Below are 22,477 nucleotides of genomic sequence, written 5' to 3'. Positions count from 1 at the left end.
TTGTTGAGGTCTTTTAATGATTTAAATGTAAAGTAAAATGTGTTCTACTGTTTAAAGTATGTCCTGTAGGTTTATAATTACTTCATGTAAAACGGAGCCTTATTTGGTATAATTTGCAGTAATGCCTTCATGGTATTCCACTGTATTTCAGAAATCAAAATGCAATTCATTTGGTAGCTCAGGAATATTCCCCTTCAAGGATTTTTTCTGCTGCATTTTACAAAGACTTTTTTTTATTTTATCACTCTACAAATCCAAGTAAACCTTAATAAAAACATAGCAGACATACAGTCAGATGTGGGCAGCTTAATGAAAGGAGGCTATGGGAGTGAAAAGAATGAGAAATGTTGCACTGTTTGAGCTTTAATCATGACACTGCTGTGATTTCATCTTTCTAAACGTGATCTTCCTTAACAACTGCAAAGACTCGATGACTGTTGCCAGGTTACCTTCTAGAGCAGGACTGTGAGAATCCTGATCCTCTACCAGGAGCTTGGAGAAACACCATTGAGTTATAACGATCTTTAAATAATGAATTACTAAGGCATGTAAGTAGGGAAAGAAAATGAGTACGAAAGCATTATAGAGCGCCTGCTTCCTAGGATTTCTCAGGAATGACAATAGCTGCAAAGCCATGCTTCTGCATTCTTCAGCACGCTGCAAAGCATCCACCTTCATTCTAAATGAGAGATGCGTCTTGCCTTCAAAAATGGAAAACTGCCGGTAGGTAACTGCTCACAGAGCCATTTTTTTATTTTAAAGGTCTGTGCTGTAACTATTTTACATGTACTGTTATCAAAATGGAAGCAACTGTTGCATCTTTTTTTATGAACATTATTTTCGGACCATTATACTGTAAATGCCATATGCAAACTGGTTAGGTTGCATAAAATCCAAATCGATTCCTCAGAGAAGTGAAAGACCTGAAAGGTTTATAGTTTTTGTTCGCTTTGTGCTACCTTATCTTTTAGTGGATATTTTGGCTATTTCATTCCTGTAAATCACAATACTATTGTTGCATTCCTATCCCTTTTTGTAAGCTGTACTTAATGCAATAGCAATTAAATACTGCAGTATCACAGTATTTTTACAATATATACAATCTTTTTATGTTTGTATACCTCTAAATTGTATATTGAGAAGCACCTACAAATGAGATGTTAACAAAAAAGTACATTCAGCAGTTATTGCGATCACAGGCAGTATGGATATAGGGAATACACACTTATTTTAGAAAAATATTGAGTTTCCAGTTGCAAAATGTGAACCAGATTTTACCTGGAAACAAAACTGTGACAGTTCATTTGTGGATTTTAGTCTGAAGTTTAAAAAGTGCATCACCTCAAGAATGTCCTCCTCACATGCAGATTGTACATCAGAATAAAGAGGTTGGTGGTTCTATCAGACTCTGGGGGAAAAAAAATAAGAAACCATTCCGCTTGCAGATGTAACAGAGCTCAGTCACACTAAGAATGTTACAGAAGTGATGTCGCTCCCTTGAAATCTAGACTAATTTCTTCTGGGGTGGAAAACCCATCCTTTTAGCGTAGTAGGAAGTGGAGCTGGGTATACTCTAACCCCCAGCACCCTCCCCCACCAGCAGGGGCAGTGCAGACCTGCACTCATCACACACTCTCCGAATATAACATTGTCTAATTCCTTTTAGTTATCAGTTTCATGAATGGAAAATACCGGAAGCTGAATGGAGCTGTTGGAAGACCACTAGTTGCTGGCTTTTGTCTTTGTTACTCTTTTAGATTTTTACCTGTTGATTAAAACGATCCACACATTCATAAACAAAACAGCACTGCGTACTAAATCCCTTTGCTGAACATTTTTAAATTTGTGCATATGTCACTTTAATTTTAATGTCAGAATGGGCATTACATTTCCAAGAGAGCTGGATAGATACAAGCTAAAGAAATACTGGATATTTCTCTTCTTTAAATGCTTCAGATTTAAGTGAGCAAAACCTTCAGAAAGGCACACCCTGTAGTACTGTATGTGGGTGCATCTAAAACACCCAATAACATAGATCATGGCAAGATGCAAGCACTTTGGTAATGTGCTTTGGTTTAGATCAAGGATAAAGACAGGCTAATTTGTGCAATATCAGTTAGCAGCTTTATGCACACTCACTGGCTGTTAAATTACATGAGGCGTTGTTTTATTTGCTATAATGAAACTCCTACCTATTGTAACATTTAAGGTCACATAACCTACCCTCAACACACCTCTTCCAACACATGCATATAAGGAGGGTGGTAAGAGAAATGAAATGCAGTGTTAGTGGTTTAAATTGCAAAATGTATTACAATACACTTAACATAGTACAGGGTGTCATATTTTAACACAAATACATTGCTTTGTACGTTCCAATGGGCTGGCACTAGTGCAGAGCAGTTAATAGGTAAAAGGCCAGAGTAGATTACATGGTGTGTGTTCTTATACAGTAGTCTAGCTGGTTTGTTATATATTGGCTCAAAATGGCTTCCCTGTAGTTTTTGTTGTTGGTACAGATAGAAGTGCTGTGTCGTGTTAGACATGTCTGTTTTTGATTTCCAGAGAGGGAGGCAGGTTGTCTTCCAAAGCAGCACCTGAAACTCAGCAGTCTTTTGTTAATGAAAGATCTTTATACTGGAGGCAAGGATTCTCAGACAAACATGACTCCCAATTCTAAAGGTGAATGAGATGTGAATGTGATGCATGTTTCTGATTTTGTACTGATTTAAACGTGATTAGAGAAGAAAACATTGTTTTAGTCATACAAGTCTCATAGACTTTGCTTTTCAGGTCATACATGTTAATAATAAATTGTAGTTAATTGCTGTCAATCACATCTAGACATCCTGATATCTTCCTCTTCAAGGGCACAATTAGGCCCTTGTGCTGTTTCAAACTGGTGTTGAGCCTGTGTCTGTATGGATTGCACAGAAGAGACTTGCATTTGTTTAACTGTCAGGGAGTGCTGCACAAAAATGTCCTGTGTATAGATTTCAATGAACAAGACCTCTTCAGAAATCCAGTAAAAGGTTCAGAAATGCAAACTCTTCTGCACGGATTTGTCTGCATCAGGGAATTGAAAGTATAATTTGTATCTTTGGGTCTAAATAACCGTGATGCATGCTGGAAAATAAAATTTCAGGCGAAGCATGCAAGTACGGTATCTGGTTGCAAATCTGTTCCATTATTTTCTGTTTTACAGTCATTTATCTTTTCAGTTTCTAGGATTTTTACAAATCTGTAAAGGTTTATTATGTAAGGCGTTATTGTTCTGTCTGGCCAAAACAACAGGGGAACACTTCTGGTGTGTAGGTGTGAAAAAAACGGTTTGTGAGCTGAATTTCTTACGAGAATCTTCTTCTTTCATGGGCAAAGTGTCTTCTGTCTGTGACTTAGCTGTTGTTGTTTTGTTACGTGCCACTTATAAGAATAAACACTGCATATTGGTGTGGAACTGTTTCTCCTCTCTGCCTCGGTGCTGATGAGCTATCGTACTGTGACAGGAGAAGGGCAGCCAGACAATACTAAACTTTCATAAACTGAAAAAGGTTAAATACATTAGAAACACCTGTGAAAAGTAACAAAAATCCTGCTCTATCAGCATTAGTGGAAGTCATGATGGAAAAACATTTTTTAATTTGCCCAATGGCAGGATGGAGTTAATTTGAACTATTAGTAATACGTTCTGAATGATTCTGCAAGATGGTGCCTTGCTTGTTTTGTCTGTCATTGTTAAAGAAGGGAGAACACTGGGAGTTTTATGAGGGTAGTAAAGGAAAAGTCTGGTGTTCTGAGCTTAAGTGGGGTGTACTCTGGTGGATGGGGGAGTTCATTGTTTTTTAAGTCTGTTTGAAAGGTAGTAAGTTGGATTTAAAGACAGCAGGCAGGAGCTCCAGATAGTGCCCATTCTGCTTCCTACCTGCTACTGGTGTACTGTAACAAAAAAGACATGATTGGCTTTATTTGCTCCTGAGTCAAGGCTTATTAAAGCACAAATCCATCCTGTGAAGGCTGCACTGAACCTGTTGCAATTATTTCTCAGCTTGTGACACCACTTGCTGTGACACATATCTACAAGCTTTTAATAAGGCTTAAAAGCACCCCTTTCACTCACTAACTTGATTTTTATGTTATCCTTACTGAAGTTCCTTTGAATGTCCTGGAGGTGGCAAAAAAGATTTAAGGTCTGTAGCTTGTACAATGACCATTTTTTAGCTTTGTCTTGCTTTCTGTTAGCAAAATATTTCCAGGCTGCTAATGTTATCCTTTTGTTGCTGGTAAGAAATGGGCAACATCCTTTTCTGATGTACTTGATTGAGGTTGTGTTTTATTGGATAAAAGTCAACATTTCAGCCCAGGTGCATATGCTGGTAATGATGTAATTCCAATTATGGTATCTCCCATGTTGACAGTTTTCTTATTTTGTAGACTTAACCACAATATTCTGTCCCACTCCTTCTGACATATCTGTGCTGCCAAGTAGGGGTGGATGGAAGTCCTTTTCATTGTAGCCTCTTCAGAGCCAAAGCTAGGATCTGCTGTATTTTCTCCAAGTAGTGGAGTCTTAGCTACTAAAAAAACTTGGGAGGCTGAATTTCATGAATTATTTCACCAAATAATTCAGGTTAATATTTTAATTAACACTTCCGTGACCTTTTTCCAAGCAAGCCTTAACAGCAGAGATACAAAGGTCAGAATCTGCAATGTTTGTGTTTAAAACATGGCTGTACTTCTCAGATGGTTGGCAGAACTGCTGCTAATATGCATCTCGCTGAGGATCTCATGGTGCCCCCCTTACTGCTTTTACAATAAGGGTTTTGCACATTGTGCTGTGAAGTTCAGCATGAATGAATGCGTGGTTCCACAAACTCTCGTACTGAGTGACTCATGGGCTTAAATGGGAAATGTATTTCTGAGCCTCTCAGAACTGCTTCCGTGCTGGCGCGGTTGTCAGAGCGGAGGCGATGCGTTGGCAGCTGTGGGCACACTCTGCACTTCCATGCCTTTTATAAATCTGCAAGGCATTCCACAGACTGTGAGGACTCAGTATTAACAGAATAGAATCTAGGGGCAAGGATGGGGGCAGATGAAGAGAAGTCTTCCTCTTCCCAGTTCCTGGCACTGAAAACTGAGAGGATTATATGTACAGTACTTGTTTTTTTATGTTTTAACAGGTTACATTTAATCACATTTTATTCTCTTTTGCCATGTCGTGTCTGCCATCTGTCTGAATACTTGCAGTAAGGATAGCATGTCGTTGTTGTGGTTTGTCAAAATGAAGTACTGGGATTCCCCAAGAAGGTAGTTACCTCACTGACGCCACTTGATGGGTTTGAACCAGTCAGGTTTGCTGTGCACCAGTCATGGGTGTGGTTTCCACAACATGGCTTGGTACTGTAGTTATTCACAGAATTCCCCCAACCCTCTGGGTGAAGAAGTGCTTCCTGCTCTTAGTTTTAAATGCACTTCCATGTAGCTCCCACTTGTGCCCTCTGAGCCATGTTTCATTCTTCATTCTGAAGACATCCTCTGGCTTGACTTTGTCAGTGCTTTGCATGCCTGTCACTGATGCCTGTAATAGGATAGCCACCTTGCATTCCTGAGTTTAATTTCTCATTTTCTAGTCCTGTGTTGTAGTGTCTGCAGTCATGACCTTTCAAGGCTGATGTAGTTTAATTGGAAGATGATAATGCACCTTGGCCCAAAACTCAGCTGCTGCCCAGCTGGGTGTTAGAAAGCACTGTTAGTTTAAAAGAAATCTCTGGAAGAGCTGTTGATACAGAATCACATATGTTGGTTTGTGTTTTCTTATGGAGTTTGGACAGTTTTTTCCACCATCCTTGGCTGATAAAGTGTTCTAAGGAGAACAGTAACATTCAGGGATTTATTTTAGGAGAGCTCCCCCCCTCTTCCTTTGTTGGATGTCTTACATGTTTTTCATTTTACGTTGCTTGGTTTCCATAAAAAAATCTGAACTGGTTTTCGCAGTCATGGGTAGAGAAACTGTTTGCATTTTTCAGGAATATTCTAAAATACGTGCTTCAGTTTGCTGTAATCATTTGTTGCCACACTTAACTGTTTAAACTTTTTGGACGTTCGGAACTTCCAGTTTATTTAAGAGTCCTAGAATATTGGAGTGCTGAAAGTGAATTTGTAGTATTTTGACCTTGGATAAGTGGTCATTTAAATCGTTATTTTCATTGTACTTATGGCAATGTGTTCAGAAGTTAAATGTCTATTTTTGAAAGCCATGAGAGGCCTTCCAAAGAGTTTGGCTTTTTTTGTCGTAGGTCTCCACTTGTTTTAATTGGAAATCTGCTCATAGTCTTTTCAGTATTCTCATGGTTGTGAGCACACCAGTCTTTCCTTCACTATTGATGATGAAGACTAACATAAATCTTTTTGGCTTGGCTGCACACCTTTTCTGATTTGATAGTTTAATAACTCCTAATAGGACTTATTGATTAAGTAATTTGACTATTTCTAAAATGCAGGAAATTCACCAAAAGTTCTTTCCTGTGCATCTAAAAAATCCTATTCATGTGCGAGATCCCAGTACAGTATACAGCATTAAGGAAAAATGTGCCACCTCATTAAAATTCCAAATCACAATGGGGGGAAGATGATGAATTGCATCTCTGATGCACGTGGATTTATCTCCTGCATCAGAGAAGAAAAGGTTTGTAATCCTGTATGTAATTTAAATTCATAAAACACTTGAAAGAAGTTGATGAATGCCAGTGTTGCTGACCTCTTTGTCACGGCCTCTGGTATGTGATGATGTGCTTTTTGATGTGAAAATTCCTTTGAATGATGCCAGCTTCACAACAGCAGCAATAATACAGATGTGTTGTGGCGATAAGAGATTTTTCTTTTTTAAGAAGCCCTTGGCCTCCGTAGGAGCTGTGTTGTCATTTTTTCTCATCTCAAATTGGCAGTTTTTGCCAGGGTGGCTTTACTTTTTGGTGATTGTGTAGAAAATGATCATTAAAAAAAATACCCACTGCAGCAAAAGCTGATCAGTTTTGGAGGGAGCTGTGGAAGAGATGTCCAGCAGCTGCTGCTGCAGATTGTGCTGAAAGCCTGGTTGTCTGTGGGGGGGGGGGGGGGGTTCTGCTGCTTCATCCCCCCTTTAGCCCCCCTATCTTCTTTCTGTATCAGGGAAGGGATATACATAAAACCCACCCACGCACACAGTGTTGCTACGGTGATCGCGGTAATTTCACAGCCTATAAAAAGATCTGAAGAAAGCAGGAATATGCTATTGACTTGTGTGTTGGGAATGGGTCGGAGGGGGATTGTTAAATGTCCTCTTTTAACATGTCATAAGATTTTGATTTGTGATTTGTGGATATGAATATTTCACTTAATATTCCTGTTCCTTAATCTGTGCAGGATGGTAAATGCTATTTATGTGCTAGGAGAAAAGTGTGCACTGCTTATTTTTTTCCACGCTTGGTAAATATTGCAGTAGTTTTTAATGCAGAGGAAGCCTTGTGCTGCTCACTATCCCCCCCAAAAGTAGCAGTGATTCAGGCAGGCTTAGAGAGCAGCATCACAGACCGCCAAATTACAAAGAGAAGCCTGTCTGGGACATCACTGTCAGTATCTCAGTGGGCCATGGTACACTCTTATGAGAGAAACAGCTTGGGCTAGATGTATTTTTAGACTGAGTCACTTTGCTTGCAGCCAAACATGCCAGCATTTCTTGTTATAGGGATTTAGTGCTGTTTTCAAATATAATACTCCCCTTGTTCATTTGTTTTCAAGTAGCATGTTGTTTTAATTAGTGCAGTAGAGTTGAGAGGACCTCCACACGCCCAAAAAGAACTTTGTATACTTAATGTTAAATTGGTAGCTTTTAAATGTTTTGTTAATGGCTATCCATGATTCGATACCTGTGCTACAATTTATACAAAGGCATTCTCATGAAACCCCTATACCTTTTAATAGGTTTAGCTCTTTAAAGCCACCTTTTAATCAGCTGACAGCCTGCACTGTTTTTAAAAGCGCATTTTCTGTTGATCACAGATTGCACATTTACATTTCTATAAGCTTGCAAAATCATTCCAAAGCAGCATGGTGATCTTGGTCTCTTGTGCTAAAGCCCTTTTTCTTTAAGGGAAGATTCTTTCACATGCTGTTGCATTTAATTTTTTTTTCTTGTGCCTTGCACCACCTACTTCCCCTTTTAAAACCAGTGTTACTATATACAGTCTTCCACAATTACGAGTAAATTAAAACCTTACTGGGAGTTTTTAAATAGTACACGGCATTCTCACACCTCCGGTGTTGAGTAGAAGAAAGGGACTATGGGTATTCTCTTCAAGCTCACAAGCCTAAGGGGCTTGTTGTGAGCATATGGAGCCAATAACATTTTTAAAAACTTAAAAAGCCTGTACTTGATAGCGTTTTTACTGAGAGACTTACCAACTCTTGTTTCTGACAACTGTATAAAGACGTCACTGGTAAATGACTGTGTTGAATAGTGTAGTGCTTGCTAAGGGTGCATATCAATGTACAGTATATGAATTTGGTGAAATTAAGGGTGTGTGTGTGTGTGGGGGGGGGGTGACTAAGGTTGTCTCGTTTTTTCCTTCAAGCACGGTCAGTATGTGTGGCATGCCAGTTACAAAGCAGTAGCAGTTGATATTTATATTTCAATGTTAATGCATTGCTTTTCTCTCCTCTCCTGATTAGTTTGTTTTTTTTTGTATCAGGGTGAAGTCCATAAGCTATGTTCAAATCAAAGACATTACTCTCTCCCAATTTGTTGATGTCTCAATGACTTTTAGTCATATGGTTTGTTAGACGTAAGATTATACAGCAAAGATAGTGTAACTACAAAGCCGCCCATGACGCTACATCTTATTTGCTGACTTTAGTGTAAGACAATATCTAAAATGTCTCACTAATCTGCTTTGTGTGAAGTTTTTGAAGGTCATTTTTGCAAAACGTACTGACTTAGATAACTTTCATTGTACAATGAAATTAGAGAAAAAAGTACTACTGTGAAAGAAATACCAAAATGTCATATACAGTCAAAAGACTGAATTAATGTTTTTTTTCAAAGAAAGTCATTGCATGCAAGGCTTTTTTATAAATATGACAAGAGTACTTAGCTATTGCTAAGTTCTGAATGAGCTACTTCATAATTCAAGTGGTTGTATTTCTGATGTCTGTTCTTCGTGAAGGGTCTTCAAGCAATCGTAAAGTTTGTTAGTGGAAGGAATATAAGAAAAGGTAAAAATAACCTTTTTGTATTAAACTATAAGCATGAAACTGGGAATGAGATCAATGTAAATTGGGTGATGAGGTGGCACAATGGTTAGCATTGCTGCCTTGAAGCAGTGGGGTCCTGGGTACCAGACTTGGGGTTTGATCTCTGTGGAGTTTGTATGTTCTCCCTATGACTCCCCCCGTGACCCTGTATTGGGTAAAGTGGTTAAGAAGTAGATAAAGGTAAGTTTTGTAAGGTTCTCATTAAGACATTTGCTGTTAAAAATGCCAGCTTTTTATGACTCCATATCTTGTGTCTTTATTGCAGCATGAAGTCACCTTCATGACTCAGCCAATTTTGGGCCTTAGAGGGCATGTCAAACCTTATTATGACCAGCAACATCTGTGGGAGGGAAAGTTGTAGTAACATTTTGCTGATATTCCTTTTTATTAGCATTTTAAGCAGTTGTTTTTGAAAGAACAGTTTTAGGATTTTATGTTCTTGACAGTCCTTGGCTGATAAAATTTTAGATGTGCAGATTTGGATTCCTTAAATACGTTGTGAAAACTTGTGAAAGTCTTGTTTGTGGGGATGTTTGTGATTTTATAAACAATGGGATCCAAAACAAGTACTGTAATTTAAAGGCATTTAATTAAGTGTATGGCAGTTTTCACTTGAATTTGGCATTCTGTTCTGCAAGTGCAGTCTGGAACCAAATTAATATATTGTGTTTCCTTTGGTATAGTTGATTGATTGTAATTATCTTGTAATAAGCGGGTTAAAGACCTGCAGCAGCCAGTGGTTCAGGCATTTTTTCTGTTACTACATATCCTAGTCTTTTGTTAATCAGAAGTCTTGACACATGACTAAGGGAATTATTTGGCTGCTTTTAATGTGATTTTACAGAAAATACATTGCTTGATATATTTTTCAAGGCTATAATTTGATTTGTTTCCTGAGGAAGCTCTCTTTGATTTGCTGTGGAGTCACAGTGGATCAGTTTGGATGATTGCTGCTGGGAGCCCCCGACAAAATGCATCACGTCAGCTCATGAAGTAGACCTAGAAGGGAATGCCTGTCTTGAGCTAGGCTGAGGACCAGTTTCGGTGAGACCAGAAGGACCTGGAGTATAGTCTTCACGTGGGGAACAATGTTACAATTGTGCACGAAGGGCCTTCAGGGTGACTCGCTTTGCTACACGTGTATAAATGTTCATTGACTGGCTATCTGTCCGTCAGACCTCATTGAGATTGTTGGGATGCACTTCCAAGCCGTGTGATGTTCTACCAAGTTATTTCCAACCTTTGCATGCAATGTCAAACACAGGCTTCATGTGTACGTAATTGCTTTTAAACAAGATGCATTAAGTCTGATGTACCATGTGCAACTTCATAGACTTACTTTAGTTCTGGCTGTGAGTGATGACCTTTTTTTAAAAAAGGTATGTCTTGAAATCTGATATTCTTTTTGGGGGAAAAAAAATGGAGCTTCTAGTCTAGTACAGTCTTGGCTTCTGCGAAGGCTTGGATGGTTTTCTGAAGGACTTGATTAAAAATAGTTTATTAATCAGCTGAAGCTCTTGACATTTTTGTTGCAAAAAATGAAATGGACATTTTTTAAATGAAGGGAAGAAAATTCAACTTCAGAGATGTCACTGATTGTACTGAATGAAAAGGCCTCATTTTATAGGGGTTTCCCTGGTGGACATTAATCTTACAGCGTGTACTTGATGTAAACATACTCTGTTGCTATTAAAGACTTTGATGTTAGTTTTTTTGCATGAACATTTAATGAGAAAATTAGGATTTTTTTTCAATGTATCTTGAAAAAAATTTTCACGCTCTCTTCAATCATTTATAATCATTTGGGGGGAAAAACACTCCATGTACTGCATTTCGCACACTTCACAAAAGCATTTCTTCTGATAATATGTGTGTCCTTCTCAGAAAGGGCAGTCCTGTTGGTATTAGGAGAGTGGATAATGAATTGTCGAGTGTAATTGAAATATAATCTCATTGTATGTCCTTCACCGTACTTCAATTGTGGCCTAGAGCGGTCTACATTTCTTTCTATGTAGTTAAGTCAAAAAGGTTGCATGTTTGTCATAATTCTGTGACTTTTCAATGTTGCAATATTTTTTTCCCACAGGCTGCGGTTTTCCATTATTCTGAGATCTTGTTGGGAATATTTGTTTAAGCAACGCTCTCGTGGTCTAGCTCAATTCGCGTTGACTTTCTTTTCTGACTCTCAGGTTCAGGATTTCATTAACATACTGTGCAATATGGGGGTTCCCAATATACATTAGGTTTAGGGACCAAAAAGTCACAATTTGTAACAAAGCAATGTAAACAGGCTAAATTTTCTCCATAATAATGTAAATATATGGGATAAAGGGCTATAAGAGTGTACCTTTTGCCCATTCGACTTAAAGGGGAGGCTTTTCCCATGATAACTAATGAAATAGAATAGGTTTAGGGACCATACATTAGATTGTTTCACTTGTAAGTAACCAATTACAATGCATGTAAACGTGAATTTTTTAAACCATTTATACACTACCACTGTTATCTTGATTTACCAGTCGTTTTAATATTAAGTCAATTTAGGTGACATTTTAAACACTTATCTTAACCAAACACTTACTTATATGACTTTTCCCTGATGAGTGTACAGTTGTGCTTGATTGTGATGGATTGCAACTCAAACCTGAGGTTAGCAGTGGAAACTTCTTGGAAGCATATTTAAAATTGAGCATAGGAGGCACGTCTTCACCCTAAGGGTTGAGGGAGTGTGGAACAAGCTACCCAGCAATGTTGTTGGAACCCATGCCCTAGTTTCTTTAAAGAAGTGGTTGGATTAGACCTTCGGATCCGTTGGCTAACAACCAAATGAGCTAGATTGGTTGAATGGCCTCATCTCATTTGTAATTGCCTTGAAAATTGAAGGCTGTTCTCTTTCTGGGCAGAAGCTTCTGTTTTACCTCCAAATGCTGATGGGTATACCCAGACAGGATTAACATACAGAGAAGTTAGCCTGTGAGTCCTCAGGCAAGCTAAAAAGACATCAGGGAGTGTTAATTGGATGTTCATAAGCATTTTTTAATAAAATGGAAATTACTGCAGGTTGAGTGGACATAACTAAGTTCTGGATAACATTGACAACTGGGGTAATCTGTGATATTGATTACAGTTTAAGATTTGATTTATTGAAATTCACTTTACAGTGTTCTTCCATTTGATTTACAGTAGCTTAATTTGCAGTGTTCAGTCATATGCTGTAACCTGCCATGCTGCCTTAATGGAAATGAAGACATACACACAAATGACTAACTTTTCCTAGTTCCTGAGAATGCAGAGGCTACTCTTCTGCTACATTTGAACTCAGGCCAGCACATTTAAACTGGTTGTTAAACTGAACTGAAGTTCTGTCCTTGGTATTGTATGTATGTATTGTGCACTAGATAATGTTGCAGATGCATTCTAGCTACATCCCAGTGAGCAAGTTAATGTTTTGTTCCAAATATTATAAAACACAACTTTAAAAGCAAATGTGAAAGCCTGTAATGATCCTGCTTCCGAATCGCAGGCTACATTTTATGTAGAGTTGACAGTGTGATAAGGTGCATACAAAGGAGTTAACATACTGAGCTGTAGCAGCAGAGTTGCCGTATTACTCAGCTGGTGATTTCATGAATAGGATTTGATGATTTAGTCAGGCCTGCTGTGTTCGTGCCTGAAGATGGAGAGCACTCTGACATGAAGGAGAGCTGCAGTCTCTGGACTTTGCCTCAAGTTTGGATTCCTCTAAGCTGAACACTTGTGGTTGCAGTTTTGTGTAAGTGACCAAAGAAGCTGCTAGCAGGAACAGTCTTGAATGCTGCCCTTAACTGGTGTGGTTTTCTCCTGTGGCCATGGCAAACTGCTGCTAAATCCTTAATGGATCACATCATTGCTGAGGTTTAAAAATCATCAGGCTTGGCAATGCAATTTCCTTCTTCCAGAAAATGTCCTAAATACCAGATGCACTGTATTATTTACATCTCTTTTTGGCAATCTGCTTGTGTTTTTTTGCCTTTTAATTATAAGATCTAGCAGTGCATCTTGTGAAGCAGCCTTAGCCTTTTAGTGATGAGATTGACTACTGTATATGCTGTAGTAAATACTGTAGTAATGTATACCCATTGACTGTTGTATTATTGCAACTTAAAGTTACTTTTTTTCCCCAAAGTCCAGAAATTAATCCAGTTTTGTAAGGAACACACCAATGGCACTTGTTTTCTTAAAACCAACTCCTGCACTTTAGGAGTGTCGTCAAGTTCATTGTTTTAAATCATACAGTACCTTTGTCAACAGTACACCTCCCTAATTTTGATGTGTATAACAGTGCTTGTGTGATTAATGACTGTAACTTGCCTGAAGTTTCTTTTACTGTTCAGTTTGCTGAGCTAGGTCATACAGTAAACCTTTTCTAACCAGTGATATTAAAAATAAACAAATGATCTCAGTTGTTACCTTGACACACAGCAGTCTTGTCAGATTAATCTTATCAGTGCCATTCCTGTATGTCTCATTGAAATAATAACAAATTGCAATTATATGTAAGAACTTTTGCAAGTTCCTAGAGACATAGGATAACTTTAATTTAAAATATATACAATATAGTATTAAAGTTTATAAAATAGTGCTGAAATTGTGAAATCTCAATTTCACTCTGTGGGTGTTAATCATTTGTATATAATTAAAATGGGATGGCAGTAAAGCCATAACATACAGTATAAGTTATGCAGTGATGTAGCTTCTATTGACATTGGGTCTTTTCCTGATATTATATCTCATACTGACATTGCTTGCAAACATTGACGTTAACAGTCTTGAAATGCGGTACAGCCTACACTAAATTATACTGTAATTACTCATGTAATATTATGATAGAGGGCTTGCGGTTCTTTTTTTTTAAGTGACATCTAAGGTATAACTCTGTAGTGCCACTAATTTGACAAATGGAGAGGTAAATTCATCTGCTGCTATTTCTGAAATCCTTTGGAGAAATGTGTAATACAGTTTTCTTTAATGTGAGCTGCTGTACAGTTACAAGTGCTTGGAACATTTGAAACAACTCAGTCACAGGTGTACTGTACATTGATGTTAATACTCAGACTATTTCACATAGGCTTGCTTTTATTGTTTGAGTTTGTACTTTTAGCACCCACTACCTGAATAAAAACTCTAGACTTGCTACCTGAATACAAATGCTGAGATTGATAAAGTACCAGCAACTGGATAAAGTATTTGCTGAATGTGCTCTACTGATTTGTTTATATCCTTGGGATCATTTAAATGCAGTTTACCACAGTTCCTCATAAGTTATTTTAATGGCTATTTTAACAGTTGTCTTAAGTGTTTAAAAAGCCACAAAATACCTGTTTTTCTTGCTTTACTCAGTTTATAATTGAGCTATTTTACCTTGCGTTAAAAATGTTACCTTCATTGGAATATAGCCTTTGTTCCCATTTTTGTGTTGTAGCCGAGCTTGATAACTATAACTCTTTCCTGCTAATCAAATGCTTGGTTGTTTTCCAGAGATCTCTATTGCCTTTTAACACCATGTTCTGAAATCCAGGCCCTTCACATCTCACTATTACTCCTTAAAGTTTAAAAGAAGCCCAAAATAATTCTAGAAGAGCTAAAATCAGTTGAAATCAGTTACTCAAGTAATTTGAGAAGCCTTAAAAAATTGCATTCCTTTCCCACTTTATGCTTTTTGTTTCTGTGCCCAGTTTCATAATCTACATCTTTGTTCCCAGCATTCAGTAGTGATGTACCAGGAATCATTTTTATGTTTGTATCTTCATTTCTGGACATATTCTGTTCTTCCTTTAATACTTATGGTTTCTCTGCATTGCATCAATCTATTTTAATATTGTCCAAAATGCAATGTACAACATAGATATTTTCAATTAGAATTTCTAAAATCTATCTATGTGTACTAGGTATACCTTATAATGTTTCTTTGTTAGTCTTAACATTTGTTGCAAAGGTCATTTCTCCTTACACTAAGTAACTTTTTGGTAGTGTTCAGAAAAGCAATGCATGAGACCTGTAATACTTCATTATTAAACACCATATTTCTCTGTGGTAAGCAATAAGGCAATATTTATCAAAATGTTCATCTACAATGTTGTTGAAAGAGCTTTTGCTATGATATATGTAGATTCAAAAGGCATGCACACCACTCTGACAGATTTGCCTGTTCTTTCTCAAAGTGTTGATCTTGGAGTCGTTCTGTTTTTTCTCCAAGTGCAGTTACAACTAAGAATAATAAATTAAATACTGCTGAAGTACTTTTCATTCACTCGTTTTCCAAAAAGGACCATGGAAAGAAATTCTTGCTGAAGTATTTTCAGTCTGAGGCAGAACATGCGTTAAAAATACAGCACCCCTGATAAGTGTACTCTACAGTTGCCAGAAGTCAAGTTTTGATACCAATATTTCGCTTGCAAATACCTTAAGATGTAGATACATGTTTTCTGTTTTGAGGGATGCTTTATAATACAGCTATTAAAGTAATTGTTGGTGACTCCTTAATGCAAAAAGAAACATCTACTATCGATATGGTTATGAGCTTAGACTCTTGACTAATCTGTAAGGTGGTTCTGGAAGGTAGAGACGTTTAGATACATTTGTCTTATCCTTGGGTTTTTTTTGTATTATTTTTGGATCCAGCTTACTTTAAAAGAGGGCTCCAGGGGTTGTTGTTGGCCTCTTCCTTCAGGTTAGGGTGATGAACATTGGATGTGGAAATAATTGCTTAGTCCTTATATGATTGTTTGTTAGCCTCTAGTTCATCAATGGAGGTCGTGATGGGAAAACAAGATTGGTCTGGACAGCCGTTTTCCTGGTACGTGCATGGAATAATCCACCCCACTGAATATTGATGAATATTCAGTTCTGAATATTCAGAAATACAGAAGGTCTCTGTTATGTCAGAGTTAGGAACTGAAAAGTACCAACTTTAAGTAAAACAACATATATGGGGAGAATTTTCTCCCAAGAGAAGACATGTAATTACTGAGGGTTAGGGACCATGAGATTAGTTCTTTCTCCTGTACGAATAGTCAAAGATTTACCATTTGTTTGATTAATTTTCCTTTATATCATATAAAAATATTTATATTATGAACTTTTAACAACTTTTAAGTTCTTTTCCAGGCTTGGTAGCCTGGTGTGGTGTCTGAGTTATTGTTTCTTTCAAGACTCATTTTGAGCTCTACAGTTAATTTTGTGATTTCTTGCTTAAGCTGTTTTTGTTTGACATGCAATGACATGTAAAAAAGCATGGATATGTAAACATTTTTTTTCTACCTCGAGTGGTAGAATTGTGCTTGTGGTGGTGGAAGATGTTGATGAGGAGACTGAGAAAATATTAATCATTTGGTAGTTGGTAGTCCACTTGCAACTCCCTCATCATCAGCAACCATTATACAGTATATGACTTAGGCCATCAAATTTAACATCCAGCATGATAGCATAATGTTTTTCTTCATGTACAAACTACACTAGCAATTTTCTTACTACTCATATTTAAGGGATTGCAAAGATATAACACAAAGTCGAAATATCGGACAGAATGTGACAGTCGCGATGTAAGATAGTAGACCTAGAAGCTACGCTGAGCATGCTGGTACAGTACACAAGTTAAAAATTTACCAGGAAGATTCATGGTGTTTTCTGAAAGTTGTGAAGAATTTTTACATTGAGTTTCTCAGTTCATCAACGACATAAGTGTGAAACAGCATATAGTAGGGTGACGTATAACGAGGACTTTGTATTCAGAAAAGAATGAATTATAACAAAAGGATCTGTGCTTTAAGTAGTAAACCTTCATTATAAAAGCCATCCTCCTTGTTGAAACCAAGATGACCAGCATTGAGGCAAAGATCTGGAAACTCCAATATCATACTGTATATTAATAACCGTCAACAATGCTTGTAGAGTATTCCGAATCCTAAGAAAAGTTTGATTAAAATCAACCCAGCTGATTTCTTCAGAATCAACATGCACAAATCAGAGGACACAACTGGAAACTAAGTAGAAGAGCCTTTAAAACCAAGACAAATAAGCCGTTCTTTACCCAAAGGGCTGTGGGAGTAGGAAAACGAACTACCTAGAAGCCTATATTCTAGCTTCTTTCACAAAATAAGATACTAGGATAAATTTACTACCCTAAAATGATTCAGGTGGGTCAAATGATCTCCTCTTACTTGTATGCTCCTACACTATGTAGCACGTATAACAAAGGAGTCATTGACAGAACTAGTCTCTAAATAATATAACAGTGCCCAGTTTGAAATGGCCTACATGTTTATTTTTGCATTTGGGGACAATACCTTAACACATTTACAACTTTGCAACAGAATTTAACTGAGCCAGGGGTTGTGGGAAAATGTTAGCCACACCCTGTTACTCTCTTACTGCTTCAAAAGCTGTAGCAGATGTCAAGCTCCACAGGGCTTTGGGATTTACTAGGCCTTTTAAATAGGATTTGCACCATTTGTTGTGTTTTTTTTTCAAGTGAAATCCCTTCTGTTAATATTGTAATCTGTCATCTCCATTTTTAAGTAGATTGTTTTCCTCTTAAAATGCACTGTAGATTTCATTTAAGTCCTTTAACATTGGTAAATGTTCCTTTCGTTTTGGTAGTGTTTGTCATGGCCTGTTCTGCACTAAATCCTTTATCAACCAGAGAGAAACCCATTTCTACTTTTATTGTATTTTCACATTCATGCTCTCTGCGTGCTCTTGTTTCTTCTCACCTGGCAGAGACACGCTAGCAAGCTTGTTTGGCATCTCTAACTTCTCTGTGTGTCCTGTCCAGGGGTATAGTCCCATCTTGCACCGTATACTCTGGGTAGCTCTTACCTGATGTAAGCAGCTTTCTGATAATGGATGGGTGTTCTTAATGACCTCACTGCAGTAGGTCTCCTACTTAAGATGAAAATTCAAAAGGAAACTACCTGTCGGTGCAAGAAGTCAATTCTTTCATTTAACCCACGTGCTCTTGTGCTTCTTCTGCAGTGAACAGAGTATTTGTCAAGCCCGAGCTGCTGTCATGGTATATGATGATGCCAACAAGAAATGGGTGCCAGCCGGCGGCTCTACAGGGTTCAGCAGAGTCCACATCTACCATCACACAGGGAACAATGCATTCCGAGTGGTGGGACGCAAGATCCAGGACCATCAGGTGAGAGACTGCAGATGGATCATCTGCTATATGTGATTAAATTCTCCAGTGTGACATCTGCAGGGTTTCCTGTAATGGGGATTTCCATTTGTTGTGGACCAAGAAATATACTGATTATCAAAATATATTTTTTTATTATTAATTGCCAAAAAGGATACGGCACTTTGGTCAATGTTTTGGGCACTCCTTTGATCAGTTGGTGAGTCAATTGAAGTTGTGGCTTTTAAATAAACACTAAATGCTATCATTAATGATAATAATGATTATGAAGCATATTAATATGTCATATGTCAAGCCGGGTGAAAATCAAGAGAAGAAAAAAAACTCTTCTTTGCTTCATTGCATAACTTGAGAGCAGTGCTTTTGTGTCACTGCTATGTTGGAGCAGTGCCTCAGTGGGGTTCCTGCCCACAGTGGAGTCAAATCCATTTTATTGAAGAATTTAAGTTTTGTGTAGATCTCAGCAAGTGTGATAGTATTCTAATTACTGTATGTACTACAGACCTATCAATTGGTCTAAATGTGATGGTCTCACAGAAATGTCTAGTTGTTGCACAACTTCTTCCTGAAGGTGATCTGACTGCACAGAGCTACATTGATCTAGTTCCAATGTCTCCTGCTGCCATGCCTGTAGTCTCATCCTGTCATGCCAGTATCCCAGCAGGATAGCTGATGTTGTCATGCTGCTCTTGTAGCAATGACTTTTTTTGTGAAATGAGAATGATTGTTTCACCATGGATGCATTGTTAATTTATCAGGTGAGCTAGGATGCAGAGTAGCTTCTGGAGCTAAAAGGCCAGTGAACAGAAACATGGCTGTTCAAGATCTTCAGAACAGCAACTTGGTGTAAAACATAATTGCTAATGTACAGCTTGTGCTAATTTCTAAGATAGCCACACTCTATTTACTGTAGCTGTGACTTCCTCAGTAAAGTCCCTGTTGATCATCTAGGTTAATGACAGATGTTAATCAGCATAATTTACCTACATATATTACTACACTTACAGCCAAAAGTTTCCTTTTTATTCTTGAACAGAGAAGACTATGAATGGACCCGATGCAAGTATATAAAATTCTCCAAAGCATAATAGAGTAAAGCTGTTGGATTTCCTCAGAATAAACTGTGAAATATTATACAACATGTGGAGATTTTAAAACTCAGAACAGGAGACACTTCCGTACACAGTGAGTTGTGGGACTATTATACAAGCCAACCAGCCATGTTGTTGAGTTCAGTACTCCTTTAAAAATGGCTGGAGAGGTCCCTGAATCAATAAGCTACTAACAAACAGGCTAGATGGGCTGAAAGTCCTCCTTTTCATTTGCAACCACTATGTCCTTATTTGTCATGTCTGATTGATTAAAATGTTAGTGTAGCTGCTATAAAAGATTGCCATTTTCCTGATGATGATGTCTTGAATTGAATGTCGTTCTAACTGATAAGTTTCTTTTGATGCGTGGTATACGTGATGCACTCTGGATGAGATCGTCCATCAACACACAAAAATAAGCACAATGAGATGAATTTGGAGAAAAAATACTGGGAAACATTTTGCCTATAGCATTCAAACTATCTCCCATCACTGTGGGCATATTTTTTTCCTTTTAAAGAGGTAAGTCACAGATTGAACTGAAAATTCTATGAACATTCAGGAGCTGATTTGAAAAAAGCAGTTCAACATCTTATAATTTTATGGGTGAGGAAGGCCGGAGCTTGCATGGTACATTTTGAACTCCATTGTGAGATTTGTCTTTCTGAATAATATCACAATATTGGAGACTCTTTGCACTTGTAGTAAATAATTGCTTGATTGCAGCAATTTAAAATTAAGCATTATTGCTACTGTCCAAGTATTTCAAAGACAACATTATTCACATCCTAAACTTTGTTTTTCAAAAACTGTCTGCATTTAATATTAATGTTAAAAGTGTATTTTACCAGGCCTTCTTTAATGTATTTAGTGAATGAAATGGGTTATGGCATTACAGGCTTCTTGCTATGTGGTTTTTGGTAGGGTAGAAGGAAGCACTGATTTTATTAAAGTAACCCCATGTGTGTTTAATAGGGTACACACCAGGTTTTTGAGCCAGATTCCAGTGTTAGGGCTTTTACTAAAGGTTTTAGGTGTTGTACATCCTTAGGATCTTGGGCATAGTGGATTACAAAGCTGTTTGATATCAGCTTCTTTTGAGCTACTATGAGGTACGTCTCCAATGTTTTGCAACTCTTGTGGTAAACCCAGCAGGTAACCAGGTCTACTAGAGGCCTTGCATCCCCAGACCATAGATTTGCAGTTGTCACCTCGAATCCCAAGCTCATGAGGTTTCAGCAGCTGAGCAGTGCTGGTTCTGTCTGTGGCACAAACTCTAGATATAGTACAAATTGTCAGGCTGTTTCTGTAGGTGGTTCTGTTTAGAGTCAGGTAAGACGGTTCTGTACTGTGTTAGGGGACTCATGTGGATGGCAGCACCTCTGTCTTGTCGTCTTTGAAACGATATCCTGATATAACAAGACAAAGAAAAGGTTAAACCAAGCAAGCAGTGATTGCTTAACTTTGGTTTGTAAACCGGATTCTCAAAGCCTCTCATGTTGTCACATTATGGAGTTATTCTGATGTCTAAGGTTTTGCCAGAAATATTTAATGGGAGTTTTAGACTTGCTGAATGCAGGAAAACTGCTTTTTTTAAAATTAACAGCTGCCAATGTGAACTTTGCAAAGATCAGCCTCAAATGAGAGACAGACTTTCTAGATGAGTGATATCTAGTGAAAAGGATAGCTGTTTTACGTACTGTATAAAGGGGAACAGCAATGCTATTTCCTTATTTCCTTATTTTGGGGTTGGAAAGAATGGTCTTTCAAACTGTAATAAAAGTAAAATGTGCACAGTAACTTCTCAAACCTCCAATTTATCACAAAATTATCATCACAACATTTCCAGGTATCCTGTTTGTGCAGCGTCATGTTCTATAATTCAGTGCTGTGTGCAGCACTATGACATTGTAAACAAGCAGGCTTGTGAATACATCTATTTTAATCCAATAGAAATATTGCGTTTGATTTTGACTCTGTTTTGTAGACAAACACTACTACACTACACTAGTAATTCTGCATGCAGATTATATTGGAACATTTGAGCATTGAAATGTCTGTTGCAAAACCTGTATTTATTCACTTGTACATTATATTACATTAGTCATTACAATGACTAGTGAGCAGGAAGGGCAGCATGTTGTTGGAATTTGTGGGAACTTTTTTCAAGTTGGAGACAACACAGCAACTTACAGTAGTTTCACTAGACATGATTTTGTGCTTATTTTGAAATTAGTATTTTTTTCTGTAATGTCAATGAATTTATTTTGTTACCGAGGTTTAATAACCAGCCTGAGAAATTGAGACTACAGTTCCCCTTTAACTTGCTTCATGTCTTGCCGCAAATTACACATTAATTAATTTACAGAGGTGGGACACGCGTCTTGTGGGGTCCGCCTCCATGGTGCTGGCTGCAACGCCCCCTAAATCCTTTCCTGTCATTTGTATGTTCCTACTACAGAAGAAGGGTGGGGGTGGGGGTGGAGGCTTGTAGTGCATAGCTTTCAGATTCTTATTTAGGAGCTGTTTTAAGAGTTTTTCTTTGGCGACATGGAGGGAAGGGGAAGAATTCAGTGCTCTGTTTTTGAAAATTCAGAGCTAATGTAAGCTGGTTCACAGAATAAATGCTTATCATAGTTATTTTGTAAAATAAGTGGATTATTTGTACTTGAGCCAAACTTATCAGGGAAACAATTGTCAGCGTTCGCAAATAGTGGTGTGTTTAAAGAACTGTGTGCATTACCCCGGCATTTGTAAGTGTTTTGTCTTAAGAATGTTTGAAGACATATTGGAGACAGAAGGTTGAGCTGTGTAGCAGCTGTTTTGGCAAGAGGGAAGTCCCAACTTAAATCTAGTATTTATGAGTGCTGAACATCCGGTTTTATTTTTCTCAGTGTATGGATACCATAACTGGAAACCAATT

The 22,477-nt window shown here is 37.7% G+C and overlaps 1 protein-coding gene across 15 annotated transcripts in view; it reads left to right on the top strand.

Annotated features, from left to right (window-relative positions):
• enah (ENAH actin regulator) overlaps positions 1 to 22,477 on the top strand; it is a 153,244-nt gene that overhangs the window by 49,683 nt on the left and 81,084 nt on the right. For all 15 annotated transcript variants that reach the window (XM_088928389.1, XM_088928295.1, XM_088928382.1 and 12 more), the window contains exon 2: positions 18,298 to 18,463. In XM_088928389.1, coding sequence (XP_088784515.1) covers positions 18,298 to 18,463 — 166 coding nt within the window. The remainder of the gene's footprint in view (positions 1 to 18,297; positions 18,464 to 22,477) is intronic.

Source organism: Atractosteus spatula, chromosome 2 (assembly GCF_055471065.1).
Source record: "Atractosteus spatula isolate fAtrSpa1 chromosome 2, fAtrSpa1.hap1, whole genome shotgun sequence".
In the NCBI taxonomy this organism is placed as follows: Eukaryota; Metazoa; Chordata; class Actinopteri; order Semionotiformes; family Lepisosteidae; genus Atractosteus; species Atractosteus spatula.
Note: the sequence above shows the minus strand (reverse complement) of the source record. Positions and strands in the feature narration are given on the sequence as shown.